This window comes from Oncorhynchus kisutch, unplaced genomic scaffold (assembly GCF_002021735.2).
Source record: "Oncorhynchus kisutch isolate 150728-3 unplaced genomic scaffold, Okis_V2 scaffold1057, whole genome shotgun sequence".
Lineage (NCBI taxonomy): Eukaryota > Metazoa > Chordata > Actinopteri > Salmoniformes > Salmonidae > Oncorhynchus > Oncorhynchus kisutch.
This window is the reverse complement of record NW_022263002.1, coordinates 8,233-27,776: the sequence shown is the minus strand read 5'-3', so window position 1 is coordinate 27,776 and position 19,544 is coordinate 8,233. Positions and strand designations below refer to the sequence as shown.

General features: G+C 41.4%; 1 protein-coding gene across 2 annotated transcripts; it reads left to right on the top strand.

The window, feature by feature from the left end:
* Positions 1-1,359: 1,359 nt before the first annotated feature.
* Positions 1,360-15,882, top strand: LOC109876986 (C-type lectin domain family 4 member E-like). Of its 2 annotated transcripts, XM_031817537.1 has the most exons (6): positions 1,360-2,274; positions 12,203-12,304; positions 12,649-12,954; positions 13,178-13,314; positions 14,523-14,632; positions 15,519-15,882. In XM_031817537.1, exons 1-6 carry the CDS (start codon positions 2,133-2,135, stop codon positions 15,649-15,651), a joined length of 930 nt encoding a protein of 309 aa, XP_031673397.1. In that variant the 5' UTR covers positions 1,360-2,132; the 3' UTR covers positions 15,652-15,882. The 2 variants fall into 2 exon arrangements, with proteins under 2 accessions (XP_031673397.1, XP_031673398.1); XM_031817538.1 differs by lacking the exon at positions 12,203-12,304 and having other exon boundaries at positions 1,785-2,274.
* Positions 15,883-19,544: the final 3,662 nt, after the last annotated feature.

Genomic DNA, 19,544 nt, shown 5'->3' with positions numbered 1-19,544 from the left:
TGTCACACAGGAGACAGCAGTTATTCTTTGTGAGTTCACCGTCTTGCATTGAGCTATCTACTGTTCATCCTGCTGCATCACATCAGAGTCTTAGTTTAAACCACTGCTTAAAGTTTAAAAGCCAACACTTCCTTTGGCTGCCTTTCCTTCCAGTTCTCTGCTGCCAATGACTGGAAATAATTGCAAAAATATCTGAAGCTGGAGTCTTACATCTCCCTCTCTAATTTTAAGCATCAGCTGTCAGAGCAGCTTACCGATCACTGTACCTGTACACAGCCCATCTGTAAATAGCCCACCCGACTACCTCATCCCCATTTTATTACTTATCCTCTTTCTCTTTTGCACCCCAGTATCTCTACTTGCACATCATCATCTGCACATCTATCACTCCAGTATAAACTGTAATTATTTATCCTCTATGGCCTATTTATGGCCTTACCTCCCTACTCTTCTACATTTGCAAACACTGTACATAGATTCTTCTATTTTTCTGTTCTATTGTGTTATTTACGTTTGTTTATGTGTAACTCTGTGTTTTTGTCGCACTGCTTTGTTTTATCCTGGCCAGGTCGCAGTTGTAAATGAGAACTTGTTCTCAACTAGCCTACCTGGTTAAATAAAGGTGAAATAAAATTAAAAATTAATTTAAAAGGAAGTGGACCGCCATAGTTTCAAATGGTGATTTACCTGAAAAACCTTCTGAGACAGATTCAGACATACATTCTAACACATATCTCTGAATAACTCTCCTCACTGAAAACCCTCTGAGACAGATTCAGACAGATTCAGACATACATTCTAACACATATCTCTGAATAACTCTCCTCACTGAAAACCCTCTGAGACAGAAAACAGCATAGATTAAAACAAGTCAACATGGCTATCGATGTTGTGGTTTAATATGGGTTAAATGGGTTAATCAGCTAAGAATCTGAAGTGTCTTAAGGCTTAACTTCTCTGTTGTGGGGGGGGGGGCAGAGTGGGGGGAGAGAGAGAGCAGTGTGAAGCGTTAGGCTTAACTTCTTTGCTGTGTGTGAAGACAGGTAGAGTGGGGGGAGAGAGGGAGCGTTAGGCTTAACTTCTTTGCTGTGTGTGAAGACAGACAGAGTGGGGGGAGAGCTTGCTTTGGCAATGTTAACACATGTTTCCCATGCCACTAAAGCCCTTGAATTGAATTGAATTGAATTGAGAGAGAGGGACAGAGAGAGACAACATATTTGTGACCTTAAACATTTACACCCTCCCTTCCTTCCTCCCCAGAAGAGAAGAGGTGTGAGTAAACATCTCTGAATAACTATTATCTCTGGTGTCAATGTCAACTGTTTATGTCCTTCAGAGTGTGGGGAGAAAGAGAGGGAGATACAGAGAGAGATACAGCGAGGCATATATGGAAAGAGAGAGAGAGCATATTTTGGACCTTAGACATTTAGACACCTCTCCCTCCCCGGAAAAGAAGAGGTGTGAGTAAACATCTCTGAATAACTATTCTCTCTGGTGTCATTGTCAACCAGGACACAGCATAGTGTATAAAACTCTACATGATGGCTGACCACAGAGGACGTAAAGATTTTATCTACACTGTAGTAAACTAAACTAATATAAACTAAATATACAAGCTAATCTACACTGTTGTAAACTAAACTAATGTAAACTAAATACACAAACTAATCTACACTGTGATAAACAAACATGGTTCTCAGAAAATATGTCTGTGGTCACATGGTGGTGGTTACTGTCATACTATTGGTTAGACAGTTTCCCCTTTAATGAGGTTGACTGTTAAAACTGTCTCTGACATTAGACTGAGTCACACAGAGACTCCAGCTGTGCAGCGAACAGACACAAACCTACAACTGAGATAACAGCAGACTTTACAACAGTAGAAGATACAACAGTAGAAGATACAACAGTAGAAGATACAACAGTAGAAGATACAACAGTAGAAGATACAACAGTAGAAGATACAACAGCAGACTTTACAGCAGACTTTACAACAGTAGAAGATACAACAGTAGAAGTTACAACAGTAGAAGATACAACAGTAGAAGATACAATAGTAGAAGATACAACAGTAGAACATACAACAGCAGAAGATACAACAGTAGAAGTTACTTCATTTGAGCTGTGTAAAGATGTCAGAGGAAACCTATAAAAACAGAGATGGATTGAAAGGGAAAAAAACAAATGAGACCATGAATATTGATGATCATATACCGATCAACGAAAGACCCATCATGCCCTGCAAGAAGGATGGAGCTGGTGATCAACATTCAGGTAACAGTTTATCCTGGTGTAGTGCTCAACACGGACGGACACACACACACACACACACACACACACACACACACACACACACACACACACACACACACACACACACACACACACACACACACACACACACACACACACACACACACACACACACACTCAAATCTAATTTACATAAATATTCACACTCCTGAGTCAATACATCTTTGGCAGTGATTACAGCTGTGCGTCTCTGGGTAAGTCTCTAAGAGCTTTGTACACCTGGATTGTACAATATTTGCATCTCTTTCAAATTGATTGTTGATCGTTGCTAGACAACCATTTTCAAGTATTACAATCAGATATAAGACAACTGAATGTAGGCCAATCAGGAACATTCACTGTCTTCTTGGTGAGCAACTCCAGTGTAGATTTGGCCTTGTGTTTTAGGTTATTGTCCTGCTGAAAGGTGAATTCATCTCCCAGTGTCTGGTGGAAAGCAAACTGAACCAGGTTTTTCTCTAGGATTTTGCCTGTGTTTAGCTCAACTCTGGTAATTTTTTTATCCTGAAAAACTCTCCAGTCCTTAACGATTACAAGCAACCCCATAAAATCACCATTGGCCTCATTGTGAAATCCCTGAGATGTTTAATTCCTTTCTGGCCAATGAGTTGGAAAGGATGTGAGTATCTTTGTAGTGATTGGGTGTTTATGTTTGACCAATAGGTGCGAAGCGTTGAAAAACCACCCTGGTCTTTGCTTGTTTGAATATGTGATTGAAATTCACTGCTTGACTGAGGGATCTTACAGATAATTGTATGTGTGGAGCACAGAGATGAGGTAGTCATTTACAACATAATGTTAATGCTTACCCTAACCCCAACCCCAACCCTAACCCTAATCCTACAATGGTTGCGTGGAAATTGAATGAACATAATACAAAAATCGCCATCGACATCCGTCAGTTTTAGAAAGAGACATCTGCTTGTTGCACGGGCCACATCTCAATCCACTGCATCCTCCCTTTCACATCTGTGGTGGAAGGTGGCAGAGCTAGAGGGGTCAGACCATGAGACATGCTGGATATCGGATCTTCTCACATAATCGTATGTAGCGTCTGAACGGTTTGGCCTACAAACTGTTATAACCATTCTCACAAACATGATGGTGTTCTCCATTTAGGACGTCCACAAGCCTCACAAGACTCTGAAGGTCTCCAGTAACACTTTAAAACATTTATGGACGTATATATGGAGATAGTTTAGTGGTTAAAATTAGGGGATAAATGTTTCCCGATCTTTCTAATATCTCTCAGATAGACAGATACTTCAGAACAAACTTCTTTTTGATATTTTTGGGGACTTTCTGTTGTTCCATGAATGCTATCTAAGGTCTTCGAAAGCCAAGTCAACAAACAGGTCACTGACCATCTCGAATCCCACCGTACCTTCTCCGCTGTGCAATCTGGTTTCCGAGCCGGTCATGGGTGCACCTCAGCCACACTCAAGGTACTAAACGACATCTTAACTGCCATCGATAAAAGACAGTACTGTGCAGCCGTCTTCATCGACCTTGCCAAGGCTTTCGACTCTGTCAATCACCATATTCTTATCGGCAGACTCAGTAGCCTCGGTTTTTCGGATGACTGCCTTGCCTGGTTCACCAATTACTTTGCAGACAGAGTTCAGTGTGTCAAATCGGAGGGCATGCTGTCCGGTCCTCTGGCAGTCTCTATGGGGGTGCCACAGGGTTCAATTCTCGGGCCGACTCTTTTCTCTGTGTATATCAATGATGTTGCTCTTGCTGCGGGCGATTCCCTGATCCACCTCTACGCAGACGACACCATTCTATATACTTTCGGCCCGTCTTTGGACACTGTGCTATCTAACCTCCAAACAAGCTTCAATGCCATACAACACTCCTTCCGTGGCCTCCAACTGCTCTTAAACGCTAGTAAAACCAAATGCATGCTTTTCAACCGGTCGCTGCCTGCACCTGCATGCCCGACTAGCATCACCACCCTGGATGGTTCCGACCTAGAATATGTGGACGTCTATAAGTACCTAGGTGTCTGGCTAGACTGCAAACTCTCCTTCCAGACTCATATCAAACATCTCCAATCGAAAATCAAATCAAGAGTCGGCTTTCTATTCCGCAACAAAGCCTCCTTCACTCAAGCCGCCAAGCTTACCCTAGTAAAACTGACTATCCTACCGATCCTCGACTTCGGCGATGTCATCTACAAAATGGCTTCCAACACTCTACTCAGCAAACTGGATGCAGTCTATCACAGTGCCATCCGTTTTGTCACTAAAGCACCTTATACCACCCACCACTGCGACTTGTATGCTCTAGTCGGCTGGCCCTCGCTACATATTCGTCACCAGACCCACTGGCTCCAGGTCATCTACAAGTCTATGCTAGGTAAAGCTCCGCCTTATCTCAGCTCACTGGTCACGATGGCAACACCCATCCGTAGCACGCGCTCCAGCAGGTGTATCTCACTGATCATCCCTAAAGCCAACACCTCATTTGGCCGCCTTTCGTTCCAGTACTCTGCTGCCTGTGACTGGAACGAATTGCAAAAATCGCTGAAGTTGGAGACTTTTATCTCCCTCACCAACTTCAAACATCAGCTATCTGAGCAGCTAACCGATCGCTGCAGCTGTACATAGTCTATTGGTAAATAGCCCACCCTTTTCACCTACCTCATCCCCATACTGTTTTTATTTATTTACTTTTCTGCTCTTCTGCACACCAATATCTCTACCTGTACATGACCATCTGATCTTTTATCACTCCAGTGTTAATCTGCAAAATTGTAATTATTTGCCTACCTCCTCATGCCTTTTGCACACATTGTATATAGACCCCCCCCTTTGTTTTCTACTGTGTTATTGACTTGTTAATTGTTTACTCCATGTGTAACTCTTTGTTGTATGCTCACACTGCTATGCTTTATCTTGGCCAGGTCGCAGTTGCAAATGAGAACTTGTTCTCAACTAGCCTACCTGGTTAAATAAAGGTGAAATAAAAAAATAAAAAAATAAAATTCAATTAGTTTCGTTTGGCTAATAGCAGTAATGACTATCTGTTGTTCCATGTGTTTCGTTTGGCTGATAACAGTAATGCCAAATTCAGTGTTTCATCAAATATTTCTATATATATTTTTTATATACTTTAATACCTAAAACTCTAAATCAAATAGTTAAATAATCCATGGTATCTTCTTTCCACATGTCGGCTTAGACCCTCCCCCCTCCCACGTCTTAGACCCTCCCCCCTCCCACGGCTTAGACCCTCCCACGTCTTAGACCCTCCCCCCTCCCACATCTTAGACCCTCCCCCCTCCCACGGCTTAGACCCTCCCCCCTCCCACGTTTTAGACCCTCCCCCCTCCCACGGCTTAGACCCTCCCCCTCCCACTGCTTAGACCCTCCCCCCTCCCACGGCTTAGACTGTCTCCCCTCCCACGGCTTAGACCCTCCCCCCTCCCACGGCTTAGACCCTCCCACGGCTTAGACCCTCCACCCTCCCATGGCTTAGACCCTCCCCCCTCGCACGGCTTAGACCCTCCCATCTCCCTCTTCTTAGATCCTTGTATATATGGAGTTCAGTGCCTAAATTAAGGGGATAAATACATGTAAAAATATATGAATAAAATGTTTCTGTTTTTTCTCTATTACATACATGAAGGGCACTTTTCGGCATTTCCTGTATGTTGATGAGAAACTCCATATTTCAAATGTACGGTCCCTTACTAGACGTCCGAAAACTTTTGTAAAAATTGCGGACGGCGTCGGGCCGCGCGGCAGGGCCGGGCGGCCCTGGAAGTCATCAAACAAACTCTCTCGGACATTCGGCATCCGTTTTATAAAACATTCAAATTTTGGTAATTTTTCCTTTGTCCCGGTCAATCCCACAAAAGGGCGATTGGAATCATATTGCAAATGTACAAAACATCACGAATCATGACGTGGCCTTATCTCCTAAACGGAAAAGACTTCGAAGACAAAACTTGGTGAGCATAGGTTTGGCATAATGGGCAGTTGTCCCTGAACAAGATGGCGTCTAGGCCTCAACAGTTTTTGAGTTATGGCCATTTTTCTGGGATTAAAGGTCCAAAATGAAAATAGAGCAATAATTTTTCCGCTTCACATCAAAGTAAAGGAACCTACGGTGTCAATAAAAAAAGAACCAGACAATTATCTATCGTCATTTAAGAGAAATCATACAATGTCAAATTGGTGATGTTCCAATTTTTTATTTTATTTTTTAAAACAGTTACAGATCCAGCGTGTTCATACTAATCTTCGGAGCTCTGAGAGATTTCTGTGATTTTCTGTGATTTTCTGAAATAACACAACACTCACAAATAAGTCAGTTCTTAACGTAAAGACTTAAAACTCAAAATTCTGTAATTGCCTACCCCAAGGAGGATATGTGTTCACTTTCAGCTTCCGGTGTAAACCGGTGTCATAGGGGCTGTTTCAAAATAATTAATAATCTCTTGATTCTAGCCATCCCGGATCCGGGATCATGAATACAGCCTCTCCTGTACTCCTTGTTCACCCACGACTGCGTGGCCACGCACGCCTCCAACTCAATCATCAAGTTGCGGATGACACAACAGTGGTAGGCTTGATTACCAACAACGACGAGACGGCCTACAGGGAGGAGGTGAGGGCCCTCGGAGTGTGGTGTCAGGAAAATAACCTCACACTCAACGTCAACAAAACTAAGGAGATGATTGTGGACTTCAGGAAACAGCAGAGGGAACACCCCCCTATCCACATCGATGGAACAGTAGTGGAGAGGGTAGCAAGTTTTAAGTTCCTCGGCATACACATCACAGACAAACTGAATTGGTCCACTCACACAGACAGCATCGTGAAGAAGGCGCAGCAGCGCCTCTTCAACCTCAGGAGGCTGAAGAAATTCGGCTTGTCACCAAAAGCACTCACAAACTTCTACAGATGCACAATCGAGAGCATCCTGGCGGGCTGCATCACCGCCTGGTACGGCAACTGCTCCGCCCACAACCGTAAGGCTCTCCAGAGGGTAGTGAGGTCTGCACAACGCATCACCGGGGGCAAACTACCTGCCCTCCAGGACACCTACACCACCCGATGTTACAGGAAGGCCATAAAGATCATCAAGGACAACAACCACCCGAGCCACTGCCTGTTCACCCCCGCTATCATCCAGAAGGCGAGGTCAGTACAGGTGTATCAAAGCTGGGACCGAGAGACTGAAAAACAGCTTCTATCTCAAGGCCATCAGACTGTTAAACAGCCACCACTAACATTGAGTGGCTGCTGCCAACACACTGACACTGCCACTGACTCAACTCCAGCCACTTTAATAATGGGAATTGATAGGAAATGATGTAAAATATATCACTAGCCACTTTAAACAATGCTACCTAATATAATGTTACATACCCTACATTATTCATCTCATATGCATACGTATATACTGTACTCTATATCATCTACTGCATCCTTATGTAATACATGTATCACTAGCCACTTTAACTATGCCACTTTGTTTACATACTCATCTCATATGTATATACTGTACTCGATACCATCTACTGTATCTTGCCTATGCTGCTCTGTACCATCACTCATTCATATATCTTAATGTACATATTCTTTATCCCCTTACACTGTGTTTAAGACAGTAGTTTTGGAATTGTTAGTTAGATTACTTGTTGGTTATTACTGCATTGTTGGAACTAGAAGCACAAGCATTTCGCTACACTCGCATTAACATCTGCTAACCATGTGTATGTGACAAATAAAATTTGATTTGATTTGATTTGAAGCTCATTACCATAACGCAACGTTAACTATTCATGAAAATCGCAAATGAAATGAAATAAATATGCTAGCTCTCAAGCTTAGCCTTTTGTTAACAACACTTTCATCTCAGATTTTCAAAATATGCTTTTCAACCATAGCAAAACAAGCATTTGTGTCACAGTATTGATAGCCTAGCATAGCATTAAGCCTAGCATTCAGCGGGCAACATTTTCACAAAAACAAGAAAAGCATTCAAATAAAATAATTGACCGTTGAAGAACTTCGGATGTTTTCAATGAGGAGACTCTTAGTTAGATAGCAAATGTTCAATTTTTCCTGAAAGAGTCTTTGTGTAGGAGGAATCGCTCCGTTTTGTTCGTCACGTTTGGCTACCAAAAAAAAACGAAAATTCAATCATCAAAACGCAGAATTTTTTTCCAAATTAACTCCATAATATCGACTGAAACATGGTAAACGTTGTTTAGAATCAATCCTCAAGGTGTTTTTCACATATCTCTTCGATGATATATCGTTCGTGGAAGTCTCCTCTCTCCTCTGAATCACATGGAATGATGCTTGCAGCTGGAGATTACGCACCAATTTCGACAAAGGACACCGGGCGGACACCTGGTAAATGTAGTCTCTTATAGCCAATCTTCCAATGATATGCCTACAAACACGTCACAATGCTGCAGACACCTTGGGGAAACGGCAGAACGTTTAGGCTCGTTCAGGGCGCATTCACAGCCATATAAGGAGACAATGGAAAACAGAGCCTCAAAAAGTTTGCTCATTTCCTGTTTGAAGTTTCATCTTGGTTTCGCCTGTAGCATCAGTTCTGTGGCACTCACCGATAATATCTTTGCAGTTTTGGAAACGTCAGAGTGTTTTCTTTCCAAAGCTGTCAATTATATGCATAGTCGAGCATCTTTTCGTGACAAAATATCTTGTTTAAGATGGGAACGTTTTTTTATCCATAAATTAAAAGAGCGCCCCCTATAATCCAAGAAGTTAACAAGGTCAGATCTTTTCAAAACATCATATGTGTGATTAGGCAACCCTCATGTAAATCAGTCATTTCTCCCAACAGATGTCAAAGAAAAGCTCTCTCACACAGGAGGGACTTAGTGACATAGTGTGAGGCTTACAGACACACAGAGCCTGCAATAGTTACCTTTGTTCGAACTATCAAAGAACCATCAGACCTAGAGCTCTGAATCTTTAGAAACTTGTTCTAGAGCTCAAGTCGATAGTGCACGGTGAGTAATGTGGCTCTAGAAGGTTCTCAGACCAGAAACAGCCTTGTACATTTGCAATAACTTCAATTAATTTTGACCATCACAAAAATGACAACATTTAGAAAAGTCCCAGAATCGTAAGACTAGGTGCATTGAAACCGCCTCGGCCCATAGAGATGGATCCTAACGTTTCTGTCCGATATCTCATTCAAGGACCCCGTAGCAACGCACAGAAAATGTGGATTTTCAGCACCAATTACGGTCGCCGCTCGGGTTCCAAATGACCTATCGAGCCAAAACTTGAGATAAGGGTTGGCCTCAGCTAGGCCTACACATAATGTCAGAACTAAACCCGCAGCGAGAATGTAAGTACGTGTTTAATGTTTTTATTATGGATTAAACAGAAGGCGCTGTGAATTTTGGGCCTGCTCTGAAATATCTTCTAAACGTCTTCTAAACGAGTTGGACAAAGTGGGCTTGGTGTCAGTTTGTATCAGTTTGGTGTCGGAATGATATCTAATTGACTGATGGATGGGTACTTGCTTGGTGACTTGTCTATTTGCAATTTGTGATAGACCATCAGCAATTGACATTCTGAAATCAACACCAACGAGCGATGGAGAGGAACCCCTATCCCTGAACATCCCGAGTTCATCGGGCCAGTCAATTTTGTATTTCTGCAGTATTTTTAAGCATGTCAAAATCGTGATGGTAAATGCCCATTGAAACATATTGCAAATGGACAGCCTTGCCAGGAGCACATTTTTTAAATGGTTTTAATACTTTTAATGGGGAGCAGGTGGTCTATGGTTGGGTAGGGAGCACCCCCCACCCGTGCCCATCCAATAGGGAGTGCCCCTGGTCATTTTGGACATAAAAAACAAAAAAAAAACAACAGAGTCCCACTTCTCCCTCATCATTCATGACAAATAGACCATCTAGTTTGATTCTTGGCTTAACATAGTGCTATATTTCATTTGGACAGTATAAATGCCATTTGGTTCATTGACTTTTGGGTTTGGAAACTGACTTCCTATGATCGTACATTGCAAATGGACATAACATCCTGTTTTGGCACTTTCAATACTTTCATATTGCATTTGGAGATTTCTTATGGCATTTGGCAATGGTTCACTGACTTTTGACTTCGACTTTTGACTTCCTATGAAATCATATTGCAAATGGACAAAACTTATGCTTTATGGACAAGTGAAAAAAAAATATGACAATGAAATATGACAAAAGTATGTTCATACAGTTCTTATACATGGATAATTGACAAAAAAAATGAAAACATTTTGAAAAACAGTCCAGGCACTTTTTTTTAGGGTGATAAGTTTTAGATTTCTTTTCACATTTTCAAAATTGCACCCTTGGTCTTGACTTGATGTGCATTTGCAATATGAAAATTTACTGTGGAGCGCGCTCGCCATCTATGGGATTTTTGCTGTGTGACACTTGGCATTTGCAATATGTTTTGAATGAAACGGCATCCAATTGAATGGTATTGTCCATTGTGTATATGTTTTGTACGGTGCCAATAAGATCCCATAAATTTTTGTCCATTTCAGGGGGGGGTATTCCCTTACATTTCTTAGACACTTCAGAACTTCCTTTTGATATTTTTGGGTATTTTCTGTTGTTCCATGTAGTGAATCTGTTATTCAATGTGTTTCTATTGGCTAATAGCAAAAATGCCAAATTCAATGTTTCATCTATAGGGGTGGGGTTTCCACATCACCACGTTCAATACCCAAACACGAACATGAAGCACAATTAGAATACAAATGGGGTATTTATAAGGGAGAATTGAATACTGTGGGAAAAGGGGTGAATTCCGCAACCAGGTCACAGTCCACAATCGGTTCTCGTTGTCCGTTCCGTTCTCCTGGTGTCCTAAAACTCGGGTCCTCAGCCAAACCGTTTTGGTACACAGTGGAGGTAATCAGACAGATAGATAATTCTCTCTTTGCTCACACTCTCCATAACAGTCCTCCCTCCATTTGTGCAGCCCACTTCCTCTTTTATCCACAAGCACTCCCTGGCTTAACGACCCACAGGCTTGCCTCGTTGGGGCAGGAAGTCCATATTGGGCTGTAAGATATCTCCCTTCAATCACCACTTCCCTCACCCTTCCCTGCTGTCTGCCACACCATGTTACTTAGACTTGTTATTCTTCTTCACTATTCACTGTTTATTTATTCCTTGTAAATGTTGTATCTTTATCTCTGCATTGTTGGAAAGGACCCGTAAGTCAGCATTTCACTATTAGCGTATCACGTTTAAGGGAAGACCCAGATGCAAACGATGTACGAAGTAACAAAAGTTTATTACTAGAACAGGGGGCAGGAACAATGACAGGTCAAGGACACGCAGAGGTCAGTAATCCAGATCAGAGTCCAAAAGGTACAGAACGGCAGGCAGGCTCAGGCTCAGGGCAGGCAGAATGGTCAAAATTTAGAAAAGAGGAACTAGAAACAGACAGGAGCAAGTGCAAAAACGATGGACAGCTTGTCGAATGAAACGAACTGGCAACAGACAAACAGAGAACGCAGGTATAAATACACTGGGGATAATGGGGAAGATAGGCGACACCTGGAGGGGGGTGGAGACAAGCACAAATACAGGTGAAACAGATTCCGGTGTGACAAGCATATTTTTACGAAGCATGTGACAAATAAAATGTGGATTAAAATACGTTTCAGTACTCATTTTGGGTGCCTGAACTCTGCAATATGTTTAAGCCAATATTCTGGAAGAAGTTCTGGAAGTCAAGCAGTAGAATATGTGAGGTGTTGGAACTTGTGTATTTCCCTCACTGATTCAAGCAGAAAATTGACACAAAAGTAGATACAAATACAATGCTGATAAAGAATACGTTTTAATGGTAATAATTTGTGCAATCAGTGTCTTGTCAGTGGTGGAAGAGATACTCTGGAGCTTCTGCAGTGTGTCTGGGGCTGCTGTGTGTTCTCCTACTGGCTGGAATCATAGGCCTGTTTCTCTACCGTGAGTTTGACATGTTCTCACTCAAACATTCTTCATCATCAGTGGTGTAATGATCAGGGATCAATTACATTTACATTCCAGTCAATTCAATTGTGACAATACACCAAATTCCAATTCCACGTTTTCCTCATTCAAAAGCATTGAAGATCATTGGAATTCCAATAGAATTCCAGTGTATTTCCTGAATTGAAATTTAACTGACCCCAACCCTGGTCATGTCTGATTAACATTTAACTGACACCAACCCTGGTCATGTCTGATTAACATTTAACTGACCCCAACCCTGGTCATGTCTGATTAACATTTCCACTGTTACCTTGTTCATTAGTCGTATTATTTCACAGAGAGAAACCAATTGACCTGTTCCAACACCCTGACTGAAGAGAGGGACCAGTTACAGACCAGCAGAAACAATCTGACTGAAGAGAGAGACCAGCTACAGACTAGCAACAACACGCGGACCAAAGAGAGGGACCAGCTACAGACCAGCGACAACACCCTGACCAATGAGAGAGACCAGCTACAGACCAGTTACAACACCCTGACCAAAGAGAGAGACCAGCTACAGATCAGTTACAACACTCTGACCAAAGAGAGAGACCAGCTACAGAAAGAGACAGAACTTCTGAAACAATCTTTAGTTGAGAAAGGTGAGTCAAATTGTCTAATGACTGTTCTGTTTGACAGTCTCTGTATCAGTTCACATGCCACTTACAAACAGGAAATGTAACTTTTATTAAATCAAAAATGTGAGAAAAAATGTATGACTTCCGAACTGTCTATTAGATAGTTCCTGTCTTCCTTGACTGTCTGATTGATATTTAATTCATTGTTGTATTAAAGTGACTAAAGCAAGAAATGTTCAACTTATAGTGTGTCCTCGAGGATGGAAGAAGCTTGGTAGCAGTTGTTACTACGTCTCTACTGAGAAAAAATCCTGGGAGGAGAGCAGACAGGACTGCAGAAATAGAGGAGCAGACCTGGTCGTCATCAACAGCCAAGAGAAACAGGTGTGTGAGAAAGAGAGAGAGTGACAGAGAGAGTGAGAGAGAGTGAGAGAGAGAGAGAGAGAGAGAGAGAGAGAGAGAGAGAGAGAGAGAGAGAGAGAGAGTGAGAGAGTGAGTGAGTGAGTGAGTGAGAGAGAGAGTGAGTGAGTGAGTGAGACAAAAAGAGAGAGACAGAGAGAGTGACAGAGTGAGACAGGGTTGCAGCTTAAGCCCCACCCTCTTCGACATATATACATCAACGGATTGGCGAAGGCACTCTAGAACAGTCTGCAGCCCCGGTCCTCACCATACTAGAATCTGAAGTCAAATGTCTACAGTTCGCTGATGATCAGGAGCTTCTGTCCCAAACAAAGCAAACAAACAAAGCAGGGCCTACGGTAGGACACAGATCTTCTGCGCAGATGCTATCAGGCCTGAACCCTGACAGTAAATCTCAGTAAGACAAAAATAATGGTGTTCCATAAAAGGTTCAGTTGCCAGGAACATGAATACAAATTCCATCTGGACACCGTTGCCCTAGAGCACACAAAAAAACTATACAGCCCTCAGTCTAAACATCAGCGACACAGGTAACTTCCACAAAGCTGTGAACGATCTGAGAGACAAGGCAAGAAGGGCCTTCTATGGAGTTTTAGAACCCACTGCCCTTTATGGTTGTGAGGTCTGGTGACACCAACCAAGAATTCACAAAATGTGACAAATATCAAATTGAGACTCTGCATACATCATTCTTAAAAAATATCCTCTGTGTACAACTTAAAACACGAAATAATGCATGCAGAGCAGAATTAGGCCGATACCCACTAATTATCAAAATCCAGAAAAGAGTCGTTAAATTCACAAACCACCTAAAAGGAAGCGATTCCCAAACCTTCCATAACAAAGCCCTCACCTACAGAGAGATGAACCTGGAGAAGAGTGAGGTGGAAACTGAGCTGCACTTCCTAACCTCCTGCCCAATGTATGACCATATTAGAGACACATATTTCCCTCAGATTACACAGATCCACAAAGAATTTGAAAACAAACCCAATTTACATTAACTCCCATATATATTGAGTGAAATACCACAGTGTGCCCTCACAGCAGCAAGATTTGTGACCAGTTTTCCCTTTTGTAATTTAACTACTTGCAATCAATATTTGAAATTGGAAAACATTTTTTGGAGAAGACTATGTATTAACAATGTTGAATCTCTTCCACAACTATAGACATTAGTCAATTGGTTATGTGGAGTAAAGAACTATGTCTGGATTGGTCTGACTGACTCTGTTACTGAGGGGACCTGGAAATGGGTGGACGGCACACCACTGACCACAAAGTAAGACATTAATGAATTCTGTGTCACTATGACATCACTGTCTGGAGTAGTATGTTCAAAATGGACAGCCTGATTCTCCTACAGGTATTGAAACAGTGGACAGCCTGATTCTGTGTTTGTCCTACAGGTATTGGAACAGTGGACAGTCTGATTCTGTGTTGTTTCTTCTACAGGTATTGGAACAGTGGACAACCTGATTCTATGTGTTGTTTCTCCTACAGGTATTCAACAGTGGAGAGCCTGATTCTATGTGTTGCTTCTTCTACAGGTATTGGAACAGTGGAGAGCCTGATTCTATGTGTTGCTTCTTCTACAGGTATTGGAACAGTGGACAGTCTGATTCTATGTGTTGTATGTGTTGTTTCTCCTACAGGTATTGGAACAGTGGACAGCCTGATTCTGTATGTTGTTTCTCCTACAGGTATTGGAACAGTGACAGTCTGATTCTGTGTTGTTTTTTCTACAGGTATTGGAACAGTGGACAACCTGATTCTATGTGTTGTTTCTCCTACAGGTATTCAACAGTGGACAGCCTGATTCTGTGTTGTTTCTTCTACAGGTATTGTAACAGTGGACACCCTGATTCTATGTGGTGTTTCTTCTACAGGTATTGGAACAGTGGACAGCCTGATTCTGTGTTGTTTCTTCTACAGGTATTGGAACAGTGGACAGCCTGATTCTGTGTTGTTTCGTCTACAGGTATTGGTACAGTGGACAGCCTGATTCTGTGTTGTTTCTTCTACAGGTATTGGAACAGTGGACAGCCTGATTCTATGTGTTATTTCTTCTACAGGTATTGGAACAGTGGACAGCCTGATTCTATGTGTTGTTTCTTCTAGAGGTATTGGAACAATGACATTCTGATTCTGTGTTGTTTCTTCTACAGGTATTGGAACAGTAAAGAGCCTAATGGTGGTCGAGCAGAGAACTGTGTGTATTTCTACTCCTGGTCATCAGACACAGGAGCTTGGTGGGACTATGACTGTTCCTATAAATACAGATGGATCTGTGAGAAATAGGATTCATCCTCAGTACTCTATATATATATATATATATATAACAAGACAAATGTATAACACATAATATAATAAATAAAAATAACAGAACATAAGCAACAACAATACAATGAATTGATAACAGAAAGACTGTTCTCTCTATTGTTGAGGAAATTCACCACTAAGGACAAAAAATCTCTGGAAATGAATCAATCTTTATTATGACAGTCATGGATTTAATTTTTATTTGAATTACTTTTTATTTTTTGGTAAATATTTTTCTTAACTCTTCTTGCACTGCACTTTTAGTCTACACTTGTTGTATTCGGCGCTTGTGACAAATAAAGTTTGATTTGAGACCCTTTATACTGCGACACAAACAAGTCATATCAGCACGGTTGGTTCGTGCAAGAGACTGACTGATTCCACACCAGGCTTCTTACCTTGAAACTGAGATACTCCTTTTGGTTCCCAGAGCAATGTTCTAGGTGAACTGGGAAATTGCTTATTCAGTGATAGTGTGGATTCCTTCCAGTCAATCAGTTACTTGCATGAAACCAACCAAGTTGGTTATTAGAAAAGCAGCATTATTCTAAAAATACGAGAGAGAAACAGAGAGAAAATGTAACACTCTATTATACAATAGTTGATCTAACATGGAGTCTAGAAGGACTGTTCTCTACTGTATAATAGTTGATCTAACATGGAGTCTAGAAGGACTGTTCTCTACAGTATAATAGTTGATCTAACATGGAGTCTAGAAGGACTGTTCTCTACTGTATAATAGTTGATCTAACATGGAGTCTAGAAGGACTGTTCTCTACTATATAATAGTTGATCTAACATGGAGTCTATAAGGACTGTTCTCTACTGTATAATATATGATCTAACATGGAGTCTAGAAGGACTGTTCTCTACTGTATAATAGTTGATCTAACATGGGAGTCTAGAAGGACTGTTCTCTACTATATAATAGTTGATCTAACATGGAGTCTAGAAGGACTGTTCTCTACTGTATAATAGTTGATCTAACATGGAGTCTAGAAGGACTGTTCTCTACTGTATAATAGTTGATCTAACATGGGAGTCTAGAAGTACTGTTCTCTCTACTGTATAATTTAATATAATCTCTGACACAAGTCTGAAAATGTGAATTTAATATACACCAGATGTCCATTTACACTCCAAGTACCAAAGAGATCAGATCAATAGAGACTCCGTGTCTTTTTGACTGCTGCTTTACCATTTCACAGCCTCTAGCAACAGATGTGAACTACACAAAACAAACAAAGGTTAGTGAATCCTCTTCTCTGCGTCTTTTAGAACAGAAAAGGCTTATATGCTCAACTACTGAGCTCTGTCTGGGTGAAGGACCCGGTTTGAAACGAGGCGCCTTTGAACCTGCCTGTATAAATACCTTGACATACAGTTGTATAGAAGGCACACCTGCCACGAGTCCTCGCAAGGCCATAGAAATCGGGAGAGTTCACACTGTGTCCTGGTCTGCATCCTCTCTGGTGTAGCACAGACTCCCCCCCCCCAACCACTATGGGGACGGACGGAGCACAGACTCCCCCCCCCCCCAACCACTATGGGGACGGACGGAGCACAGACTTCCCCCCAACTACTATGGGGATGGACGGAGCACAGACCCCCCCCCCCCCAACCACCATGGGGACACAGTGTGTGTCTCAGTGTGTGTGTCACTGTGTGTGTCTCAGTGTGTGTGTCTCAGTGTGTATGTGTGTGTGTGTGTGTGTGTGTCTGTGTGTGTGTGTGTGCGTGTGTCTCAGTGTTAGTCACAGAGCTCATTATGTTTGTTTGTCAAACAGGCAGACAAGAGGAATGACACATCTGTCCACATGCTCGGTGTGTTTGTCTCATTATTCCATCATCCAACCACCTTCCCTCACTCGGTACCACGTCGAAACGAGAGAAGAAGAACGACCCAGCGAAACACATCAGCGTTAGTTCAAACTGTAGAACCCAGTTCCTTCATTTGAACAATAGATTTTATCAAACAAAACTATGCGAGGGGGGGGGGGGGCAAGGGAGACAATCACTTTCTGCTTCACACACAGACTAGCTGTCAAGGCACTCCTACTGTCACTACTGGCAGCTCATGCCCCAGTCTACTGAATGTGGGAGCCGGACATGTTGTCCGGAGGCTCGTTCCAGGCCAGTTCAGCCAGTCATGACACCCACCATCTCAGATTGTTCTGAACTTGTTTCTGTAGTTAGAAACAGAAGATATAAACAATCCTGCATTATCATTTTGTTGAAGTATAATTCAATCTCCTGAGGAAGTAATTGACTCCACCAAAAAATTGGCCATTTGAATTAATAGGATTCATAAATGTTTTAATAAATATACCTAACATTTGTACCAAACTGTTTTTAAAAGAATGAGTAAGACATGAGGATTCCACACACACACCAAGTATCTAATATAGTAGCTAGTTTCATATAACAGGAGTATCTAATATAGTAGCTAGTTTCATATAACAGGAGTATCTAATATAGTAGCTAGTATCATTTAACAGGAGTATCTAATATAGTAGCTAGTATCATTTAACAGGAGCATCTACTATAGTAGCTGGTAGCATCAGGAGTATCTACTATAGTAGCTGGTAGCATCAGGAGTATCTACTATAGTAGCTAGTATCATTTAACAGGAGTATCTACTATAGTAGCTAGTATCATTTAACAGGAGAATTTAATATAGTAGCTGGTATCTTAAAACAGAAGTATCTAATATAGTAGCTAGTATCATTTAACAGGAGTATCTACTATAGTAGCTGGTAGCATCAGGAGTATCTACTATAGTAGCTAGTATCATATAACAGGAGTATCTACTATAGTAGCTGGTAGCATCAGGAGTATCTACTATAGTAGCTGGTAGCATCAGGAGTATCTAATATAGTAGCTAGTATCATTTAACAGGAGTATCTAATATAGTAGCTGGTAGCATCAGGAGTATCTACTATAGTAGCTGGTAGCATCAGGAGTATCTAATATAGTAGCTAGTATCATTTAACAGGAGTATCTAATATAGTAGCTAGTATCATTTAACAGGAGCATCTACTATAGTAGCTAGTATCATATAACAGGAGTATCTAATATAGTAGCTGGTAGCATCAGGAGTATCTACTATAGTAGCTGGTAGCATCAGGAGTATCTAATATAGTAGCTAGTATCATTTAACAGGAGTATCTACTATAGTAGCTAGTATCATTTAACAGGAGTATCTACTATAGTAGCTAGTATCATATAACAGGAGTATCTACTATAGTAGCTAGTATCATTTAACAGGAGTATCTACTATAGTAGCTAGTATCATTTAACAGGAGTATCTACTATAGTAGCTAGTATCATATAACAGGAGTATCTACTATAGTAGCTAGTATCATTAAACAGGAGTATCTACTATAGTAGCTAGTATCATATAACAGGAGTATCTAATATAGTAGCTAATATCATTTAACAGGAGTATCTACTATAGTAGCTAGTATCATTTAACAGGAGTATCTACTATAGTAGCTGGTAGCATCAGGAGTATCTACTATAGTAGCTGGTAGCATCAGCTCTCCATGTCATTTATTATGGAGCTACGGCTTGGAGTATTGTTTCTGCTCTCTGTTTCATTATTTGTTTACTTGTCTGTTTTATGAGTCATTCCACTGCTGTGGTTTTTACACATTATGGACATGTAGTGTATAGACAAGTGAGAGTGTGTCTGTATCTCTGTATGTGCGTTTGTGCCTCAGTGTGTATGTGTCTCAGTGTGTGTGTGTGTGTGTGTGTGTTTGCATCAGTGTGTGTGTGTGTATCAGTGTGTGTGTGTATCAGTGTGTGTGTCTCAGTGTGTGTGTCACTGTGTGTGTCTCAGTGTGTGTTTCTCAGTGTGTGTGTGTATC

Excerpts from the sequence above, each read along its gene's own strand:
- LOC109876986 (XM_031817537.1), top strand. The coding sequence starts at position 2,133 with ATGTCAGAGGAAACCTATAAAAACAGAGATGGATTGAAAGGGAAAAAA. Across the intron at positions 2,275-12,202 it reads AGCTGGTGATCAACATTCAG|TGTCTTGTCAGTGGTGGAAG; the intron begins GTAACAGTTTAT and ends TTGTGCAATCAG. Across the intron at positions 13,315-14,522 it reads TCAACAGCCAAGAGAAACAG|ACATTAGTCAATTGGTTATG; the intron begins GTGTGTGAGAAA and ends CCACAACTATAG.